General features: G+C 53.2%; 2 protein-coding genes across 2 annotated transcripts in view; one reads left to right on the top strand and one right to left on the bottom strand.

The window, feature by feature from the left end:
* The window catches only part of LOC309583637 (procollagen galactosyltransferase 1-like), a gene marked incomplete at its 5' end in the record, with an annotated part of 28697 nt that extends 19234 nt beyond the window's left edge, over positions 1-9463 (top strand). Inside the window, 3 exons of the mRNA XM_082299413.1 lie at positions 634-761; positions 3745-3951; positions 9198-9463. Coding sequence (XP_082155539.1) covers positions 634-761; positions 3745-3951; positions 9198-9402 — 540 coding nt within the window. The 3' untranslated portion in view covers positions 9403-9463. The remainder of the gene's footprint in view (positions 1-633; positions 762-3744; positions 3952-9197) is intronic.
* A 1990-nt stretch (positions 9464-11453) lies between these two features.
* The window catches only part of LOC309583585 (N-acetylglucosamine-1-phosphotransferase subunit gamma-like), an 18488-nt gene continuing 9690 nt past the window's right edge, over positions 11454-20251 (bottom strand). Inside the window, exons 5-9 of the mRNA XM_082299328.1 lie at positions 20039-20061; positions 19045-19076; positions 17761-17835; positions 16435-16534; positions 11454-14264 (exon numbers count right to left, since the gene is read on the bottom strand). Coding sequence (XP_082155454.1) covers positions 14118-14264; positions 16435-16534; positions 17761-17835; positions 19045-19076; positions 20039-20061 — 377 coding nt within the window. The 3' untranslated portion in view covers positions 11454-14117. The remainder of the gene's footprint in view (positions 14265-16434; positions 16535-17760; positions 17836-19044; positions 19077-20038; positions 20062-20251) is intronic.

Below are 20251 nucleotides of genomic sequence, written 5' to 3'. Positions count from 1 at the left end.
CATCCCAAACCCTCGTGATTCCCGGCATTCCTGGGGTGTCTCTGGCTCCCATCCTGAATCCCGGTGACCCCAAACATTCCCGGTGATCCCAAACATTCCCAGTGACCCCAAACATTCCCGGTCCCATCCCAAATCCCGTTCCCACCCCGGATCCCGGTGATTCCCATCCCAAACCCTCGTGATTCCCGGCATTCCTGGGGTGTCTCTGGCTCCCATCCTGAATCCCGGTGACCCCAAACATTCCCAGTGACCCCAAACATTCCCAGTCCCGTCCCAAATCCCATTCCCACCCCAGATCCCGGCGATTCCCATCCCAAACCCTCGTGATTCCCGGCATTCCTGGGGTGTCTCTGGCTCCCATCCTGAATCCCGGTGACCCCAAACATTCCCGGTGACCCCAAACATTCCCGGTGACCCCAAACATTCCCGAGCCCATCCCAAATCCCATTCCCACCCCAGATCCCGGCGATTCCCATCCCAAACCCTCGTGATTCCCATCCCAAACCCTCGTGATTCCCGGCATTCCTGGGGTGTCTCTGGCTCCCATCCTGAATCCCGGTGACCCCAAACATTCCCGGTGACCCCAAACATTCCCGGTCCCGTCCCAAATCCCGTTCCCGCCGCGGATCCCAGATCTCGGAGCGGGGCCTGGCTCGCTCGCTGGTGTTCGAGGACGATCTGCGCTTCGAGGTTTTCTTCCGGCGCCGCCTGACCGAGCTCATGGAGCAGCTGGAGGAGGCCGGCATCGACTGGGACCTCATGTGAGCCTTCCTCCCGTCCTTATCCTCATCATCCTCATCCCAAAATCCACCCCCAATCCCCTGGGACCTCATGTGAGCCTTCCTCCCGTCCTTATCCTCCTCATCCTCATCCCAAAATCCATCCCAATGCCCTGGGACCTCATGTGAGCCTTCATCATCATCATCATCTTCATCTTCCTCATCCCAACATCCACCCATTGATCCCATTGACCCCAATGACTCCATTGACCTCATGTGAGCCTTCATCGTCATCCTCATCATCCTCATCCTCATCCCGAAATCCACCCCAGTGCCCTGGGATCTCATGTGAGCCTTCCTCCCGTCCTTATCCTCATCCTCCTCATCCCAAAATCCACCCATTGATCCCAGTGACCCCAATCCCATTGATCCCATTGACGCCATCGACCTCATGTGAGCCTTCATCGTCATCCTCATCATCCTCATCCCAAAATCCATCCAAATCCATCCCAATGCCCTGGGACCTCATGTGAGCCTTCATCATCTTCTTCATTCTCATCTTCATCATTCTCATTCTTATCCCAAGACTCATCTTTGTCCTTATCCCACTGCTCCGCATTCCCTGAGACCTCTTGGATCCCATTGACCTCATTGATCCCCCTGACCCCATTGATCCCACTGACAGCATTGATCCCATTGACCCCATTGATCTCATTGACCCCATGGATCCCAGTGACCCCGTAGACCCCAATTATCCCATTGATCCCAATGACCCCACTGACCCCATTGATCCCAATGATCCCAATTACCCCATTGATCATAATGATCCCATTGATCCCAGTGACCCCAATGATCCCATTCATCCCAATGACCCCATAGACCCCACGGAGCCCATTGATCCCATTGACCCCAATCCAAATGATCCCGTTGATCCCATTGACCTCAATGATCCCAATGACCCCATTGATCCCAGTGATCTCAATGGTCCCAATGGACCCCAAGTATTGACCCCATTGATCCCAGTGATCCCATTGACCCCACTGATGTCATTCCTGCCATTGATCCCATTGATGCCATTGGTCCCAATGATCCCATTGACCCCAATGAAATTGACCGCAAATACTGAACCTATTGACCCCACTCACCAAAATGACCCTATTGACCCCATTCATCTCATTCAGGCCATTGATCCCATTGATCCCGTTGGTCCCAATGATCCCACTGATCCCATTGACCCCAATCCCATTGAGCCCAGTGACCCCAATCCCAATGATCCCATTGATCCCATTGGCCCCACTGATCCCATTGACCCCAATCCCATTGAGCCCAGTGACCCCAATCCCAATGAACCCATTGATCCCATTGGCCCCACTGACCCCATTGACCCCAATCCCATTGATCCCATTGGCCCCACTGACCCCACTGTCCCCACTGACCCCACTGTCCCCACTGACTCCATTGATCCCATTGACCTCATTGACCACATTGATCCCCCTGACCCCATTGACCCCATTGATCCCATTGAACCCGTTGACCCCACCAACCCCATTGATGCTACTGACCCCATTGATCCCATTGATCCCCCTGATGCTATTGATCCCAGTGACCTCATCGACTGCATTGATCTCCCTGACCCCACTGACCCCACTGACCCCATTGACCCCACCAACCCCACCGACCCCACTGACCCCATTGATCCCATTGACCCCATTGATCCCATTGATCACCCTGATGCTATTGACCCCATTGACCCCACTGACCCCATTGACCGCACCGACCCCACTGATCCCATTGACCGCATTGATCCTAATGATCCCATTGACCCCATTGATCCCATTGACCCCATTGACCCCGCTGACCCCATTGACACCACTGATCCCATTGATCCCACTGACCCCACTGACCCCATTGACCCCATTGATCCCATTGACCCCGCTGACCCCACTGACCCCACTGACCCCATTGATCTCATTGACCCTGCTGACCCCACTGACCCCATTGACCCCACTAACCGCACTGACCCCATTGATCCCATTGACCCCATTGACCCCATTGACTCCGCTGACCCCATTGACCCCATTGACCCCATTGGTCTCATTGACCCCATTGACCCCACTGACCCTGTTGACCCCATTGACCCCGCTGACCCCACTGACCCTGTTGACCCCATTGGTCTCATTGACCCCATTGACCCCACTGACCCTGTTGACCCCATTGACCCCGCTGACCCCACTGACCCCGTTGACCCCATTGACCCCGCTGACCCCACTGACCCCGTTGACCCCATTGGTCTCATTGACCCCATTGACCCCGCTGACCCTGTTGACCCCATTGGTCTCATTGACCCCATTGACCCCACTGACCCTGTTGACCCCATTGACCCCGCTGACCCCACTGACCCCGTTGACCCCATTGGTCTCATTGACCCCATTGACCCCACTGACCCCGTTGACCCCATTGATCTCATTGACCCCATTGACCCCGCTGACCCCGTTGACCCGATTGATCTCATTGACCCCATTGACCCCGCTGACCCCACTGACCCCGTTGACCCCATTGGTCTCATTGACCCCATTGACCCCACTGACCCTGTTGACCCCATTGACCCCGCTGACCCCACTGACCCTGTTGACCCCATTGACCCCGCTGACCCCACTGACCCCGTTGACCCCATTGATCTCATTGACCCCATTGACCCCGCTGACCCCGTTGACCCCATTGATCTCATTGACCCCATTGACCCCACTGACCCCATTGACCCCATTGGTCTCATTGACCCCATTGACCCCACTGACCCTGTTGACCCCATTGACCCCGCTGACCCCACTGACCCCGTTGACCCCATTGATCTCATTGACCCCACTGACCCCACTGACCCCGTTGACTCCATTGGTCTCATTGACCCCATTGACCCCACTGACCCCACTGACCCCGTTGACCCCATTGACCCCATTGACCCCGCTGACCCCACTGACCCCATTGACCCCATTGACCCCATTGACCCCGCTGACCCTGTTGACCGCAGCTACCTGGGCCGCAAGCGGCTGGAGCCGGAGCGCTCGGAGCGCGGCGTTCCCGGTGTCCGGCAGCTGCTGCGGCCGGGCTACTCCTACTGGAGCTTGGGCTACGCTCTGTCCCTGCGCGGGGCCCGCAAGCTGCTGGCGGCCGAGCCCCTGGGCAAGATGATCCCGGTGGACGAGTTCCTGCCCCTCATGTTCGACCGGCACCCCAGGTGTTTATGGGATTTAGGGATTTCTGGGATTTGGGATAAATGGGATTTATGGGCTATATGGGATACAGGGATGAGTTCCTGCCCCTCATGTTCGAGTGGCACCCCAGGTACCGGCACCGTGGGATTTGTGGGATTTCCCCGTTTCTCCCCATTTTTCCTTGTTTTCTCCCGTTTTTTCCCCATTTTTTCCCATTTTTCCCCATCTTTTCCCATTTCTCCCCAATTCGCACCCATTTCTCCCCATTTTTGTTTTTTCCCATTTTTCCCTTTTTTCCCTTTTCCCCATTTCCCCCCCATTTTTCCTTGTTTTCTCCCATTTTTTCCCCATTTTTTCCCATTTTTCCCGTTTTTTCCCATTTCTCCCCAATTTTCACCCGTTTCTCCCCATTTCCGTTTTCTCCCATTTTTCCCCCGTTTTTTCCCATTTTTCCCTTTTCCCCATTTCCCCCCCATTTTTCCCCATTTGTCTCCCATTTTTCCCCGTTTTTTCCCATTTTCTCCCCGTTTTTTCCCATTTTTCCCTCGTTTTTTCCCATTTCTCCCCAATTTTCAGCTGTTTCTCCCCATTTTTGTTTTCTCCCATTTTTCCCCCATTTTTTCCCATTTTCTCCCTGTTTTTCCCCCATTTTTTCCCATTTTCCCCGTTTTTTCCCATTTCTCCCCAATTTTCACCTGTTTCTCCCCATTTTTGTTTTCTCCCATTTTTCCCCCGTTTTTTCCCATTTTTCCCTTTTCCCCATTTCCCCCCCATTTTTCCCCATTTGTCTCCCATTTTTCCCCCGTTTTTTCCCATTTTTTCCCCTTTTCTTCCCATTTTCTCCCCGTTTTTTCCCATTTTTCCCCCATTTTTTCCCATTTTTCCCCCATTTTTTCCCATTTCTCCCCAATTTCCCCCCGTTTCTCCCCATTTCCCCACAGCCCCGAGCACTCCCAGCCCTTTTCCCAGACTTTTCCTGGATCTCTCACCCATTTCCCCCCCATTTTTCCTTGTTTTCTCCCGTTTTTTCCCCATTTTTTCCCATTTTTCCCCATCTTTTCTCATTTCTCCCCAATTTTCACCCATTTCTCCCCATTTTTGTTTTTTCCCATTTTTCCCTTTTTCCCTTTTCCCCATTTCCCCCCCATTTTTCCTTGTTTTCTCCTGTTTTTTCCCCTTTTCTTCCCATTTTTCCCATTTTTTCCCATTTCTCCCCAATTTTCACCCGTTTCTCCCCATTTTTGTTTTCTCCCATTTTCCCCCCGTTTTTTCCCATTTTTCCCTTTTCCCCATTTCCCCCCCATTTTTCCCCATTTGTCTCCCATTTTTCCCCCGTTTTTTCCCATTTTCTTCCCATTTTCCCCCCGTTTTTTCCCATTTTTGCCCCGTTTTTTCCCATTTCTCCCCAATTTCCCCCCGTTTCTCCCCATTTCCCCACAGCCCCAAGCACTCCCAGCCCTTTTCCCAGACTTTTCCTGGATCTCTCACCCATTTCCCCCCCATTTTTCCTTGTTTTCTCCCGTTTTTTCCCCATTTTTTCCCATTTTTCCCCATCTTTTCCCATTTCTCCCCAATTCTCACCCATTTCTCCCCATTTTTGTTTTTTCCCATTTTTCCCTTTTTCCCTTTTCCCCATTTCCCCCCCATTTTTCCTTGTTTTCTCCCATTTTTTCCCCATTTTTTCCCATTTTTCCCGTTTTTTCCCATTTCTCCCCAATTTTCACCCATTTCTCCCCATTTCCGTTTTCTCCCATTTTTCCCCCGTTTTTTCCCATTTTTCCCTTTTCCCCATTTCCCCCCCATTTTTCCCCATTTGTCTCCCATTTTTCCCTGTTTTTTCCCATTTTCTCCCCATTTTTGCCCCGTTTTTTCCCATTTCCTCCCCATTTTTCCCCCATTTTTTCCCATTTCTCCCCAATTTTCAGCTGTTTCTCCCCATTTTTGTTTTCTCCCATTTTCTCCCTGTTTTCTCCCTTTTTCCCCCCGTTTTTTCCCATTTTTTCCCCATTTTTCCCTATTTGTCTCCCATTTTCCCCCCTTTTTTCCCATTTCTCCCCAATTTCCCCCCGTTTCTCCCCATTTCCCCACAGCCCCGAGCACTCCCAGCCCTTTTCCCAGACTTTTCCTGGATCTCTCACCCATTTCCCCCCCATTTTTCCTTGTTTTCTCCCATTTTTCCCCCATTTTTTCCCATTTCTCCCCGTTTTTTCCCATTTTTCCCCGTTTTTTCCCATTTCTCCCCAATTTTCTCCCATTTTTTCCCCATTTTTGTTTTCTCCCATTTTTCCCCATTTTTTCCCATTTTTCCCTTTTCCCCATTTCCCCCCCATTTTTCCCCATTTGTCTCCCATTTTTTCCCCTTTCCCCCCCCATTTTCTCCCCGTTTTTTCCCATTTTTCCTCCGTTTTTTCCCATTTTTGCCCCGTTTTTTCCCATTTTTCCCCAATTTCCCCCCGTTTCTCCCCATTTCCCCACAGCCCCGAGCACTCCCGGCCCTTTTCCCAGACTTTTCCTGGATCTCTCACCCATTTCCCCCCCATTTTTCCTTGTTTTCTCCCGTTTTTTCCCCATTTTTTCCCATTTTTCCCCATCTTTTCCCATTTCTCCCCAATTCGCACCCATTTCTCCCCATTTTTGTTTTTTCCCATTTTTCCCTTTTTCCCTTTTCCCCATTTCCCCCCCATTTTTCCTAGTTTTCTCCCATTTTTTCCCCATTTTTTCCCATTTTTCCCGTTTTTTCCCATTTCTCCCCAATTTTCACCCGTTTCTCCCCATTTCCGTTTTCTCCCATTTTTCCCCCGTTTTTTCCCATTTTTCCCTTTTCCCCATTTTCCCCCCATTTTTCCCCATTTGTCTCCCATTTTTCCCCCGTTTTTTCCCATTTTCTCCCCATTTTCCCCCATTTTTCCCCCGTTTTTTCCCATTTCTCCCCAATTTTCACCCGTTTCTCCCCATTTTTGTTTTCTCCCATTTTTCCCCCGTTTTTTCCCATTTTTCCCTTTTCCCCATTTCCCCCCCATTTTTCCCCATTTGTCTCCCATTTTCCCCCCGTTTTTTCCCATTTTCTCCCCATTTTCCCCCATTTTTCCCCCGTTTTTTCCCATTTCTCCCCAATTTTCACCCGTTTCTCCCCATTTTTGTTTTCTCCCATTTTTCCCCCGTTTTTTCCCATTTTTCCCTTTTCCCCATTTCCCCCCCATTTTTCCCCATTTGTCTCCCATTTTCCCCCCGTTTTTTCCCATTTTCTCCCCGTTTTTTCCCATTTTTCCCCCGTTTTTTCCCATTTCTCCCCAATTTTCACCCATTTCTCCCCATTTTTATTTTCTCCCATTTTTCCCCCTTTTTTCCCATTTTTCCCTTTTCCCCATTTCCCCAACATTTCCCCCCCATTTTTCCCCATTTGTCTCCTGTTTTTTCCCCTTTTCTTCCCATTTTCTCCCCATTTTTCCCCCCTTTTTTCCCATTTCTCCCTGATTTTCACCCGTTTCTCCCCATTTTTGTTTTCTCCCATTTTCTCCCCGTTTTCTCCCTTTTCCCCCCCGTTTTTTCCCATTTTCTCCCCATTTTTCCCCTGTTTTTTCCCATTTTTGCCCTGTTTTTTCCCGTTTCTCCCCATTTCCCCACAGCCCCGAGCACTCCCAGCCCTTTTCCCAGACTTTTCCTGGATCTCTCACCCATTTCCCCCCCATTTTCTCCCCATTTTCTCCCATTTTTCCCCCATTTTTTCCCATTTTTCCCCCGTTTTTTCCCATTTTCTCCCCGTTTTTCCCCCATTTTTTCCCATTTTCCCCAATTTTCACCCATTTCTCCCCATTTTTGTTTTCTCCCATTTTCTCCCCGTTTTCTCCCTTTTTCCCCGTTTTTCCCATTTTCTCCCCGTTTTTTCCCCGTTTTTTCCCATTTTTACCCCGTTTTTTCCCATTTTCCCCAATTTTCACCCATTTCTCCCCATTTTTGTTTTCTCCCATTTTTCCCCATTTTTTCCCATTTTTCCCTTTTCCCCATTTCCCCCCCATTTCCCCCCCATTTTTCCCCATTCGTCTCCCATTTTTTCCCCTTTTCCCCCCCATTTTCTCCCCGTTTTTTCCCATTTTACCCCGTTTTTTCCCATTTTTCCCCCGTTTTTTCCCATTTTTCCCCAATTTCCCCCCATTTCTCCCCATTTCCCCACAGCCCCGAGCACTCCCGGCCCTTTTCCCAGACTTTTCCTGGATCTCTCACCCATTTCCCCCCCATTTTCTCCCATTTTTCCCCCATTTTTTCCCATTTTTCCCCCGTTTTTTCCCATTTTCTCCCTGTTTTTCCCCCATTTTTTCCCATTTTCCCCAATTTTCACCCATTTCTCCCCATTTTTGTTTTCTCCCATTTTCTCCCCGTTTTCTCCCTTTTTCCCCCCCTTTTTTCCCATTTTCTCCCCGTTTTTTCCCCGTTTTTTCCCATTTTTCCCCCGTTTTTTCCCATTTCTCCCCAATTTTCACCCGTTTCTCCCCATTTCCGTTTTCTCCCATTTTTCCCCCGTTTTTTCCCATTTTTCCCTTTTCCCCATTTCCCCCCCATTTTTCCCCATTTGTCTCCCATTTTCCCCCCGTTTTTTCCCATTTTCTCCCCGTTTTTTCCCATTTTTCCCCCCTTTTTTCCCATTTCTCCCCAATTTTCACCCGTTTCTCCCCATTTTTGTTTTCTCCCATTTTTCCCCCGTTTTTTCCCATTTTTCCCTTTTCCCATTTCCCCCCCATTTTTCCCCATTTGTCTCCCATTTTCCCCCCGTTTTTTCCCATTTTCTCCCTGTTTTTTCCCATTTTCTCCCCGTTTTTTCCCATTTTTCCCCCATTTTTTCCCATTTTTCCCCCGTTTTTTCCCATTTCTCCCCAATTTCCCCCCATTTCTCCCCATTTCCCCACAGCCCCGAGCACTCCCAGCCCTTTTCCCAGACTTTTCCTGGATCTCTCACCCATTTCCCCCCCATTTTCTCCCCGTTTTCTCCCATTTTCCCCCATTTTTCCCATTTTTCCTTGTTTTCTTCCGTTTTTTCCCATTTTCTCCCCGTTTTTTCCCATTTTTCCCCCCTTTTTTCCCATTTCTCCCCAATTTTCTCCCATTTTTTCCCCATTTTTGTTTTCTCCCATTTTTTTCCCATTTTTCCCTTTTCCCCATTTCCCCCCCATTTCCCCCCCATTTTTCCCCATTTTCCCCCCATTTTTTCCCATTTTTCCCCCCTTTTTTCCCATTTCTCCCCAATTTTCACCCCTTTCTCCCCATTTCCCCGCAGCCCCGAATATTCCCAGCACTTTTCCCGGCGGGATCTCGAGGCTTTTTCCGCGGATCCGCTGCTGCTCTTCCCCACGCACTACACGGGCGACCCCGGCTACGTCAGCGACACCGAAACCCCCCCGGAGCCCCCCGAAATTTGGGATGGGGACCGGGAATTCCCGCGGGAATCCCGCAATTCCCAACCCCTGCGCGACGAGCTCTGAGCCCGCAATTCCGGGCGCTTTTTTTTTTGGCAATAAAAAGAGGTTTATTTTTGATTTTTAATCGTGTTTTTATTCGTTTTTATTCTTCGGAATTTGGATTTTTGAGGGGGGGGGTTATTCCGGTTTTTTTGGAGGGGAGGGGGTTTGAGGTTTGAAATTCCCGGGATTTGGGAGGTTGGGGATGGGCCTTGGGGGAGAGGGAAACTGAGGCAGGGAAAGGCCCAAAATCCAGGGAAAAAGCCCCAAAATTCCTGGATTTAATTCCCAAATTTGGGGTCCTGGGAGAGGGAAACTGAGGCAGGGAAAGGCCGCTGGAATCCAGGGAAAAATCCCCAAAATTCCCAGATTTAATTCCCAAATTTGAGGTCCCAAGGCAGGGAAACCGGGAAAAAAACCCCAAAAATTCCCAAATTTAATTCCCAAATTTTGGGGTCCCAAGGAAAAGGAAACTGAGGCAGGGAAAGCCCCAAGATCCAGGGAAAAAGCCCCAAAATTCCTGGATTTAATTCCCAAATTTGGGGTCCTGGGAGAGGGAAACTGAGGCAGGGAAAGGCCGCTGGAATCCAGGGAAAAATCCCCAAAATTCCCGGATTTAATTCCCAAATTTGGGGTCCCAGGGAAAGGGAAACTGAGGCAGGGAAAGCCCAAAAATGCAGGGAAAAAAAACCCAAATTCCCGAATTTGGAGTCCCAAGGAAAGGGAAACTGAGGCAGGGAAACCGGGAAAAAAACCCCAAAATTGCCAAATTTAATTCCCCAAATTTTGGAGTCCCAAGGAAAAGGAAACTGAGGCAGGGAAAGCCCCAAAATCCCAGGAAAAAACCCCAAAATTCCCAAATTTAACACCCAAATTTTGGGGTCCCAGGGAAAAGGAAACTGAGGCAGGGAAAGCCCCAAAATCCAGGGAAAACGCCCCAAAATTCCCCGAATTTTGGGGTCCTGGGAGAGGGAAACTGAGGCAGGGAAACCGGGGAAAAAACCCCAAAATTGCCAAATTTAATTCCCCAAATTTTGGAGTCCCAGGGAAAAGGAAACTGAGGCAGGGAAAGCCCAAAATCCAGGGAAAACGCCCCAAAATTCCCGGATTTAATTCCCAAATTTGAGGTCCCAAGGCAGGGAAACCGGGAAAAAAACCCCAAAATTCCCAAATTTAATTCCCCAAATTTTGGGGTCCCAAGGAAAAGGAAACTGAGGCAGGGAAAGCCCCAAAATGCAGGGGAAAAGCCCCAAAATTCCTGGATTTAATTCCCAAATTTTGGGGTCCTGGGAAAGGGAAACTGAGGCAGGGAAAGCCCCAAAATCCAGGGAAAAAGCCCCAAAATTCCTGGATTTAATTCCCAAATTTGGGGTCCTGGGAAAGGGAAACTGAGGCAGGGAAAGCCCCAAAATCCAGGGAAAACGCCCCAAAATTCCCAAATTTAATTCCCAAATTTTGGGGTCCTGGGAAAGGGAAACTGAGGCAGGGAAAGCCCCAAAATCCCAGGAAAAAAACCCAAAATTCCCAAATTTAACACCCAAATTTTGGGGTCCCAAGGAAAAGGAAACGAAGGCAGGGAAAGCCCCAAAATCCCGGGAAAACGCCCCAAAATTCCCCAAATTTTGGGGTCCTGGGAGAGGGAAACTGAGGCAGGGAAACCGGGAAAAAAACCCCAAAATTGCCAAATTTAATTCCCCAAATTTTGGAGTCCCAAGGAAAAGGAAACTGAGGCAGGGAAAGCCCCAAAATGCAGGGAAAAAGCCCCAAAATTCCTGGATTTAATTCCCAAATTTGGGGTCCTGGGAGAGGGAAACTGAGGCAGGGAAACCGGGGAAAAACCCCCAAAATTGCCAAATTCCCCAAATTTTGGAGTCCCAAGGAAAAGGAAACTGAGGCAGGGAAAGCCCCAAAATCCAGGGAAAACGCCCCAAAATTCCCAGATTTAATTCCCAAATTTTGGAGTCCCAAGAAAAAGGAAACTGAGGCAGGGAAAGCCCCAAAATCCAGGGAAAACGCCCCAAAATTCCCCGAATTTTGGGGTCCTGGGAGAGGGAAACTGAGGGAGGGAAACCAGGAAAAAAACCCCAAAATTGCCAAATTTAATTCCCCAAATTTTGGAGTCCCAGGGAAAAGGAAACTGAGGCAGGGAAAGCCCCAAAATGCAGGGAAAACGCCCCAAAATTCCCAAATTTAATTCCCAAATTTTGGGGTCCTGGGAAAGGGAAACTGAGGCAGGGAAAGCCCCAAAATCCAGAGAAAACGCCCCAAAATTCCCCAAATTTTGGGGTCCTGGGAGAGGGAAACGGAGGCACCGAGGGCATTTTGGGGGAATTTTGGGGGGTTTGGGAATTTTGGGGGGATTTTTTTGGGACATTTTTGGGGTATTTTTGGGCTTTTTTGGGGCCGTTTTTGGGGCATTTTGGGGCTGTTTTTTGGGGTATTTTGGGCCATTTTTGGGGCCGTTTTTTGGGGTGTTTTGGGGCCGTTTTTTGGGGTGTTTTTGGGGGATTTTGGGGCTGGTTTTGAGTCATTTTTGGGATCTTTTTGGGGCCGTTTTTGGGGCATTTTGGGGTCGTTTTTTGGGGTATTTTGGGCCATTTTTGGGATATTTTTGGGGCCGTTTTTTGGGGTATTTTGGGGCCATTTTGAGTCATTTTTGGGGCCATTTTTGAGATATTTTGGGGGCAGTTTTTTGGGGTATTTTTGGGCCTTTTTGGGTCCATTTCTGATGGGATTTTTGGGCCACTTTTGGGCCCTTTTTTGGGATATTTTGGGGCCGTTTTTTGGGGTATTTGGGGCCATTTTTGGGATATTTTTGGAGCCCTTTTTTGGGATATTTTGGGGCCGTTTTTTGGGGTATTTGGGGCCATTTTTGGGATATTTTTGGAGCCCTTTTTTGGGGTATTTTGGGCCATTTTTGGGGCCGTTTTTCGGGGTATTTTGGGCCATTTTGAGGATATTTTTGGAGCCGTTTTTTGGGTATTTTGGGGCCATTTTGGGTCCATTTCTGATGGGATTTTTTGGCCGTTTTTGGGGTATTTTGGAGCCGGTTTTTGGGGTATTTTGGGCCATTTTTGGGATATTTTGGGGCCATTTCTTGGGATATTTTGGAGCCGTTTTTTGGGATATTTTGGGCCGGTTTTGGGCCGTTTCTGAGGGCATTTTGGGCCGTTTTTGGGGTATTTTGGAGCCGTTTTTTGGGGCAATTTTTGGTCCGTTTCTGATGGGATTTTTGGGCCGTTTTTGGGGTATTTTGGGGCCATTTTTGGTCATTTCTGATGGGATTTTTGGGCCGTTTTTTGGGTAATTTTGGGGCCATTTCTTGGGGTATTTTGAGGCCATTTTTTTGATATTTTGGAGCCGTTTTTTGGGGTATTTTGGGGCCATTTTTGGTCCATTTCTGATGGGATTTTGGGGCTGTTTTTTGGGTTATTTTGGGGCCATTTTTGGGATATTTTGGAGCCGTTTTTTGGAGTATTTTGGGGCCATTTTTGGGATATTTTGGAGCCGTTTTTTGGAGTATTTTGGGGCCATTTTTGGGATATTTTGGAGCCGTTTTTTGGAGTATTTTGGGGCCATTTTTTGGGTTATTTTGGAGCCGTTTTTTGGGTTATTTTGGAGCCATTTTTAGGGTATTTTGGAGCCGTTTTTTGGGGTGTTTTGGAGCCATTTTTGGCGGTGTTTTTGGGGTATTTTGGGGCTGTTTTGGATGAGATTTTGGAGCTGCTTTTGGGGTGTTTTTGGGGCCATTTCTTGGGTTCTTTTGGAGCCGGTTTTGGGCTGTTCCTGGTGGGATTTTTGGCCGTTTCTGATGGGATTTTTGGGCCGTTTGTGGGGTATTTTGGGGCCATTTTTGGGATATTTTGGGGCCATTTTTGGTCCATTTCTGATGGGATTTTGGGGCTGTTTTTTGGGTTATTTTGGGGCCATTTCTTGGGGTGTTTCGGGTCATTTTTGGGATATTTTGGAGCCGTTTTTTGGGTTATTTTGGGGCCGTTTTGGGGGTATTTTGGAGCCGTTTTTTGGGTCATTTTGGAGCCGTTTTTTGGGGCGATTCAGGCCGTTTTTGGGGTTCAGAGCTCGTCGTGCTCCTCGTGCTCCTCGTGCGGGCCGGGCGGCTCCCTGCAGGGATTTTGGGGCAATTTGGGGCCATTTTTGATGGGATTTTTGGAGCCATTTTTTGGGTCATTTTGGAGCCGTTTTTTGGGGCGTTTTTGGGTTCTTTTGGGCGGTTTTTGGGGTTCAGAGCTCGTCGTGCTCCTCGTGCTCCTCGTGCGGGGCGGGCGGCTCCCTGCAGGGATTTTGGGGCAATTTGGGGCCATTTTTGATGGGATTTTCAGGGCCATTTTTTGGGTCATTTTGGAGCCGTTTTTTGGGGCGATTCAGGCCGTTTTTGGGGTTCAGAGCTCGTCGTGCTCCTCGTGCTCCTCGTGCGGGGCCGGGCGGCTCCCTGCAGGGATTTTGGGGCAATTTGGGGCCATTTTTGGGGCCATTTTTGATGGGATTTTGGAGCCGTTTTTTGGGTCATTTTGGAGCCGTTTTTTGGGGCGATTCAGGCCGTTTTTGGGGTTCAGAGCTCGTCGTGCTCCTCGTGCTCCTCGTGCGGGGCGGGCGGCTCCCTGCAGGGATTTTGGGGCAATTTGGGGCCATTTTTGGGGCCATTTTTGATGGGATTTTGGAGCCGTTTTTTGGGTCATTTTGGAGCCGTTTTTTGGGGCGATTCAGGCCGTTTTTGGGGTTCAGAGCTCGTCGTGCTCCTCGTGCTCCTCGTGCGGGCCGGGCGGCTCCCTGCAGGCCGCGGGCGTCTCCAGCTCCAGCAGGTACTCGCAGCGGCTCGGCTCCGTGGCCGCCGTCAGCGCCGTGTCCCGGCCACACCTGAGGCGCACCTGGGGGGGGGGAAACAGCCGGGGCACAGCTGGGCACAGCTGGAACACACCTGGGCACAGCTGGAACACACCTGGGCACAGCTGGGCACACCTGAGCCACAGCTGGGCACAGCTGGGCACACCTGGGCACAGCTGGAACACACCTGGGCACACCTGAGCCACAGCTGGGCACACCTGGGCACACCTGGGCACACCTGGGGAGCTCAGGGGGGTCTCAGGTGCCACTGGGGGGTTCAGGTGCCACTTTTGGGGCCATTTGGGGTCTCAGGTGCCATTTTTGGGGTGGTTTGGGGCCATTTTTGGGGCCATTTGGGGTCAATTTTGGGGTGATTTGGGGCCATTTGGGGTCACTTTTGGGGTCATTTGGGGTCTCAGGTGCCATTTTTGGGGTCACTTTTGGGGCCGTTTGGGATCACTTTTGGGGTCACTTTTGGGGTCACTTTTGGGGTGATTTGGGGTCATTTTTGGGGTGATTTGGGACCATTTGGGGTCACTTTTGGGGCCTCAGGTGCCGCTTTTGGGGTGATTTGGGGCCATTTGGGGTCATTTTTGGGGCCATTTGGGGTCATTTTTGGGGTGATTTGGGGCGATTTGGGGTCACTTTTGGGGTCATTTTTGAGGCCATTTGGGGTCACTTTCGGGGCCGTTTGGGGTCACTTTTGGGGCCTCAGGTGCCGCTTTTGGGGTGATTTGGGGCCATTTGGGGTCACTTTTGGGGTCATTTTTGAGGCCATTTGGGGTCATTTTTGAGGCCATTTGGGGTCACTTTTGGGGTCACTTTTGGGGTCACTTTTGGGGCCTCAGGTGCCGCTTTTGGGGTGATTTGGGGCCGTTTGGGGTCACTTTTGAGGCCATTTTTGGGGTGATTTGGGGCCATTTGGGGTCACTTTTGGGGCCTCAGGTGCCGCTTTTGGGGTGATTTGGGGCCATTTGGGGTCACTTTTGGGGTGATTTGGGGCCATTTGGGGTCACTTTTGGGGCCATTTGGGGTCTCAGGTGCCATTTTTGGGGTCACTTTTGGGGCCATTTTTGGGGTCACTTTTGGGGCGATTTGGGGTCATTTTTGGGGTGATTTGAGGTGATTTGGGGTCACTCACCGTGCTGGCCCTGCTGGAGCCCTGCTGGGTTTGGGGGGGCTCAGGTGCCACTTTTGGGGTGATTTGGGGCCATTTGGGGTCACTTTTGGGGCCATTTGGGGTCTCAGGTGCCACTTTTGGGGTGATTTGGGGCCATTTGGGGTCACTTTTGGGGCCTCAGGTGCCGCTTTTGGGGTGATTTGGGGCCATTTGGGGTCACTTTTGGGGTCATTTTTGAGGCCATTTGGGGTCACTTTCGGGGCCGTTTTTGGGGCGATTTGGGGTCGTTTTTGGGGTGATTTGCGGTGATTTGGGGTCACTTTTGGAGCGATTTGGGGTCACTCACTGTGCTGGCCCTGCTGGGGCCCTGCTGGGTTTGGGAGGGCTCAGGTGCCACTTTTGGGGTGATTTGGGGCCTTTTGGGGTCACTTTTGGGGTGATTCAAGGCCATTTAGGGTCACTTTTGGGGCCATTTGGGGTCATTTTTGGGGTGATTTGGGGCCATTTGGGGTCATTTTTGGGGCCATTTGGGGTCATTTTTGGTGCCATTTTTGGGGTAATTTGGGGCCATTTGGGGTCACTTTTGGGGCCTCAGGTGCCGCTTTTGGGGTGATTTGGGGCCACTTGGGGTCACTTTTGGGGCCATTTGGGGTTTCAGGTGCCATTTTTGGGGTGATTTGGGGCCGTTTGGGTCACTTTTGGGGCCATTTTGGGGTGGTTGGGGCCATTTTTGGGGTCATTTTTGGGGCCATTTTTGGGGTGGTTTGGGGCCATTTTTGGGGTGGTTTGGGGTCATTTTTGGGGTGGTTTGGGGTCATTTTTGGGGTGGTTTGGGGCCATTTTTGGGGTCACTTTTGGGGCCATTTTTGGGGTCACTTTTGGGGCCATTTTTGGGGTGGTTTGGGGCCATTTTTGGGGTCATTTTTGGGGCCATTTTTGGGGTGATTTGGGGCCGTTTGGGGTCATTTTTGGGGCCATTTTTGGGGTGGTTTGGGGCCATTTTTGGGGTCATTTTTGGGGCCATTTTTGGGGTGGTTTGGGGTCATTTTTGGGGTGATTTGGGGCCATTTTTGGGGTGATTTGGGCTCACTCACCGTGCTGGCCCTGCTGGGGCCCTGCCAGCAGCCGGTGCCCCCCTCGTATTTCTGCGCCCCGAATTTGTCACCTTCGGGTCCCGCCCAGGACCCCCAGAGCCTGCGGGGGAGGGGACACGGGGGGGGTCCCTGAGTGTCCCCTGGGGGGGCTTTGGGGGTCCCTGGGGGAGTTTTGGGGGTCCCTGGGGGGCTTGGGAGGGGATTTGGGGGTCCCAGGGGATTTTTTGGGGGTCCCAGGGGGGTTTGGGGGAGGTTTTGGGGGTCCCTGGGGGCTTGGGAGGGGATTTGGGGGTCCCACGGGATTTTTTGGGGGTCCCTGGGGGGGCTTTTGGGGTCCCAAGGGATTTTTTGGGGGTCCCAGGGGGGTTTGGGGAAGGGTTTTGGGGGTACCCAGGGGGAATTTGGGGGTCCCTGGGGGGGTTGGGGAGGGGATTTGGGGGGTCCCAGGGGGAATTTGGGGGAGATTTGGGGGTCCCCAGAGGGGTTTTGGGGGTCCCTGGAGAGGCTTTGGGGGTCCCTGGGGGAGATTTGGGGTCCCTGGGGGGCTTGGGAGGGGATTTGGGGGTCCCACGGGATTTTTTGGGGGTCCCTGGGGGGGTTTGGGGAAGGTTTTGGGGGTACCCAGGGGGAATTTTGGGGTCCCAGGGGGGTTTTTGGGGGTCCCAGGGGTTTCTTTGGGGGTCCCGGAGCCGTTTTTGGGGTCCCCGGGGGGGTTTTGGGGTCCCCGGGGGGGTTTTTGGGGGTCCCAGAGCCGTTTTTGGGGTCCCCGGGGGGGTTTTTGGGGTCCCGGAGCCGTTTTTGGGTCCCAGGGGGGGTTTTTGGGGTCCCCGGGGGGTTTGTGGGGGTCCCAAAGCCGTTTTTGGGGGTCCTGGAGCCGTTTTTGGGGTCTCTGGGGGTTTTTTGGGGTCCCAGAGCCGTTTTTGGGGTCCCCGGGGGGTTTTTGGGGTCCCAGAGCCGTTTTGGGGTCCCAGGGGGGTTTTGGGGTCCCCGGGGGTTTTTGGGGATCCCGGAGCCGTTTTTGGGGTCCCCGGGGGGGTTTTGGGGGTCTCTGGGGGGGTTTTTGGGGGTCCCAGAGCCGTTTTTGGGGTCCCTGGGGGGGTTTTTTGGGTCCCTGGAGCCGTTTTTGGGGTCCCCGGGGGCGTTTTTGGGGTCCCTGGAGCCATTTTTGGGGGTCCCGGAACCGTTCTTGGGGTCCCCGGGGGGGTTTTCGGGGGTCCCGGAGCCGTTTCTGGGGGTCCCGGAGCCGTTTTTGGGGTCCCCGGGGGGGTTTTTGGGGGTCCCGGAGCCGTTTTTGGGGTCCCCGGGGGCGTTTTTGGGGTCCCTCACCCCAGGCTGGTCTCGGCGCCGCCGCCGCGGGGTCTCTGGGTGACGCGCTGGAAGGGGCAGAGCCGGTACAGGTACCTGGGGGGGTGGGGGAGGGGCACGGCGGGGTCAGGGGGGGCTCTGGGACCCCCCCCGGGATCCCCAAAATGTCCCCGAGGGTCACCCCCAAAAAACGGCAGCAAAACAGGGGCGGTGGAGCCCTCAAAATGGTCCTCAAACATCCCCAAAATTGTCCTCAAACATCCCCAAAAGTGTCCCCAAAATGTCCCCAAATGTCCCCAAAATGCCCCCAAATATCCAAAAATTGTCGCCAAAATTGTCCCCAAATGTCCCCAAAATTGTCCCCAAATATCCCCAAAAATTGTCCTCAAAAATTTCCCCAAAATTGTCCCCAAAATGTCCCCAAATCTCCCCAAAATTGACTCCTGGGAGTCCTCCCCTGATGTCCCCCAATGTTACCCCAAAATTCTCCCCCAAATTTCCCCAAAATTCACACCCAAGACCCCCAAATCCCCCCAAACCCCCCAAAACCCTCCCAGGACCCTCAAACTCCCCCAGGACCCCCAAATCTCCCTCAGGACCCCTCCCAGGACCCCCCAGATCCCCCCCAAACCCCCTCAGGACCCTCCCAGGACCCCCCAAATTCCTCCCAGGACCCCCCAAATCCCCCCCAAAACCCTCCCAGGACCCCCCAAATTTCCCCCCAAAACCCCCTCAGGAGCCCTCAAATCCCCCTCAGGACCCCTCAGGACCCTCCAAACCCCCCCAGGACCCCCCCAAATCCCCGCAGGACCCCCCAAATCCCCCCCCAAAACCCCCCCAGGACCCCCCAAATTTCCCCCCAGGACCCCCCAAACCCCCCCCACACCCCCTCAGGACCCCCAAAACCCTCCCAGGAGCCCCCAAATCCCCCCCAGGAGCCCCCAAATCCCCCTCAGGACCCCCCAAATCCCCCCAGGATCCCCCAAAACCCTCTCAGGACCCCCCAAATTTCCCCCTAGGACCCCCCAAATCACCCCCAGGAACCCCCAAGCCCCCCCCAAACCCCCCCAAACCCCCCAAATTCCCCCAAAACCCCCCCAGGACCCCCCAAATCCCCCCCAAATCCCCTCAGGACCCCCAAATCCCCCTCAGGACCCCCCAAACCCCCCCCAAACCCCCTCAGGACCCCCCAAAACCCTCCCAGGACCCCCCAAATTTCCCCCCAAATCCCCTCAGGACCCCCCAAATCCCCCTCAGGACCCCCCCAGAACCCCCCAAATCCTCCCCAGCCCCCTCCCCACGCACTCGCTGGTGCCCAGCTCCCAGCACTGGGACCCCTAAACCCCCCCAGGACCCCCCCAAATCCCCCCCAAAACCCCCTCAGGACCCCCCAAATTTCCCCCCAGGACCCCCCAAACCCCCCAAAACCCCCCCAGGACCCCCCAAAACCCTCCCAGGAGCCCCCAAATCCCCCCAGGAGCCCCCAAATCCCCCCCAAATCCCTCCCAGGACCCCCCAAAACCCCCTCAGGACCCTCCAAATCCCCCTCAGGACCCCCCAAATCCCCCCCAAACCCCCCCAAATCCCCCTCAGGAGCCCCCAAATCCCCCCCAGGACCCCCCAAATCCCCCTCAGGACCCCCCAAATCCTCCCCAGCCCCCTCCCCACGCACTCGCTGGTGCCCAGCTCCCAGCACTGGGACCCCTAAACCCCCCCAGGACCCCCCAAATCCCCCCCAAACCCTCCCAGGACCCCCCAAATTTCCCCCCAGGACCCCCCAAACCCCCCCCAAACCCCCCAAAACCCCCTCAGGACCCCCCAAAACCCGCCCAGGACCCCCCAAATCCCCCTCAGGACCCCTCAGGACCCCCCAAACCCCCCCCAGGACCCCCCAAACCCCCTCAGGACCCCCCAGGACCCCCCAAACCCCCCCAGGACCCCCCCAAATCCCCCCCAAACCCCCTCAGGACCCCCCAAATCCCCCCCAAAACCCTCCCAGGACCCCCCAAATGTCCCCCCAAATCCCCTCAGGACCCCCCAAATCACCCCCAAACCCCCCCAAACCCCCTCAGGACCCCCCAAAACCCTCCCAGGACCCCCCAAATCCCCCTCAGGACCCCCCAAATCCCCCCCAAACCCCCTCAGGACCCCCCAAATCCCCCTCAGGACCCTCCCAGGACCCCCCAAATTTCCCCCCAAATCCCCTCAGGACCCCCCAAATCCCCCTCAGGACCCTCCCAGGACCCCCCAAATCCCCCTCAGGACCCCCCAAATCCCCCCCAGCCCCCTCCCCACGCACTCGCTGGTGCCCAGCTCCCAGCACTGGGACCCCCCAAATCCCCCTCAGGACCCTCCCAGGACCCCCCAAATCCCCCCCAAAACCCTCCCAGGACCCCCCAAATCCCCCCCAAAACCCTCCCAGGACCCCCCAAATCCCCCTCAGGACCCTCCCAGGACCCCCCAAACCCCCCCCAAACCCCCTCAGGGCCCCCCAAAACCCTCCCAGGAGCCC

This window comes from Coloeus monedula (genome assembly GCF_965178545.1).
Source record: "Coloeus monedula genome assembly, chromosome: 31".
Taxonomy (NCBI): Eukaryota; Metazoa; Chordata; class Aves; order Passeriformes; family Corvidae; genus Coloeus; species Coloeus monedula.
This window is presented reverse-complemented; position numbering and strand designations above follow the sequence as displayed.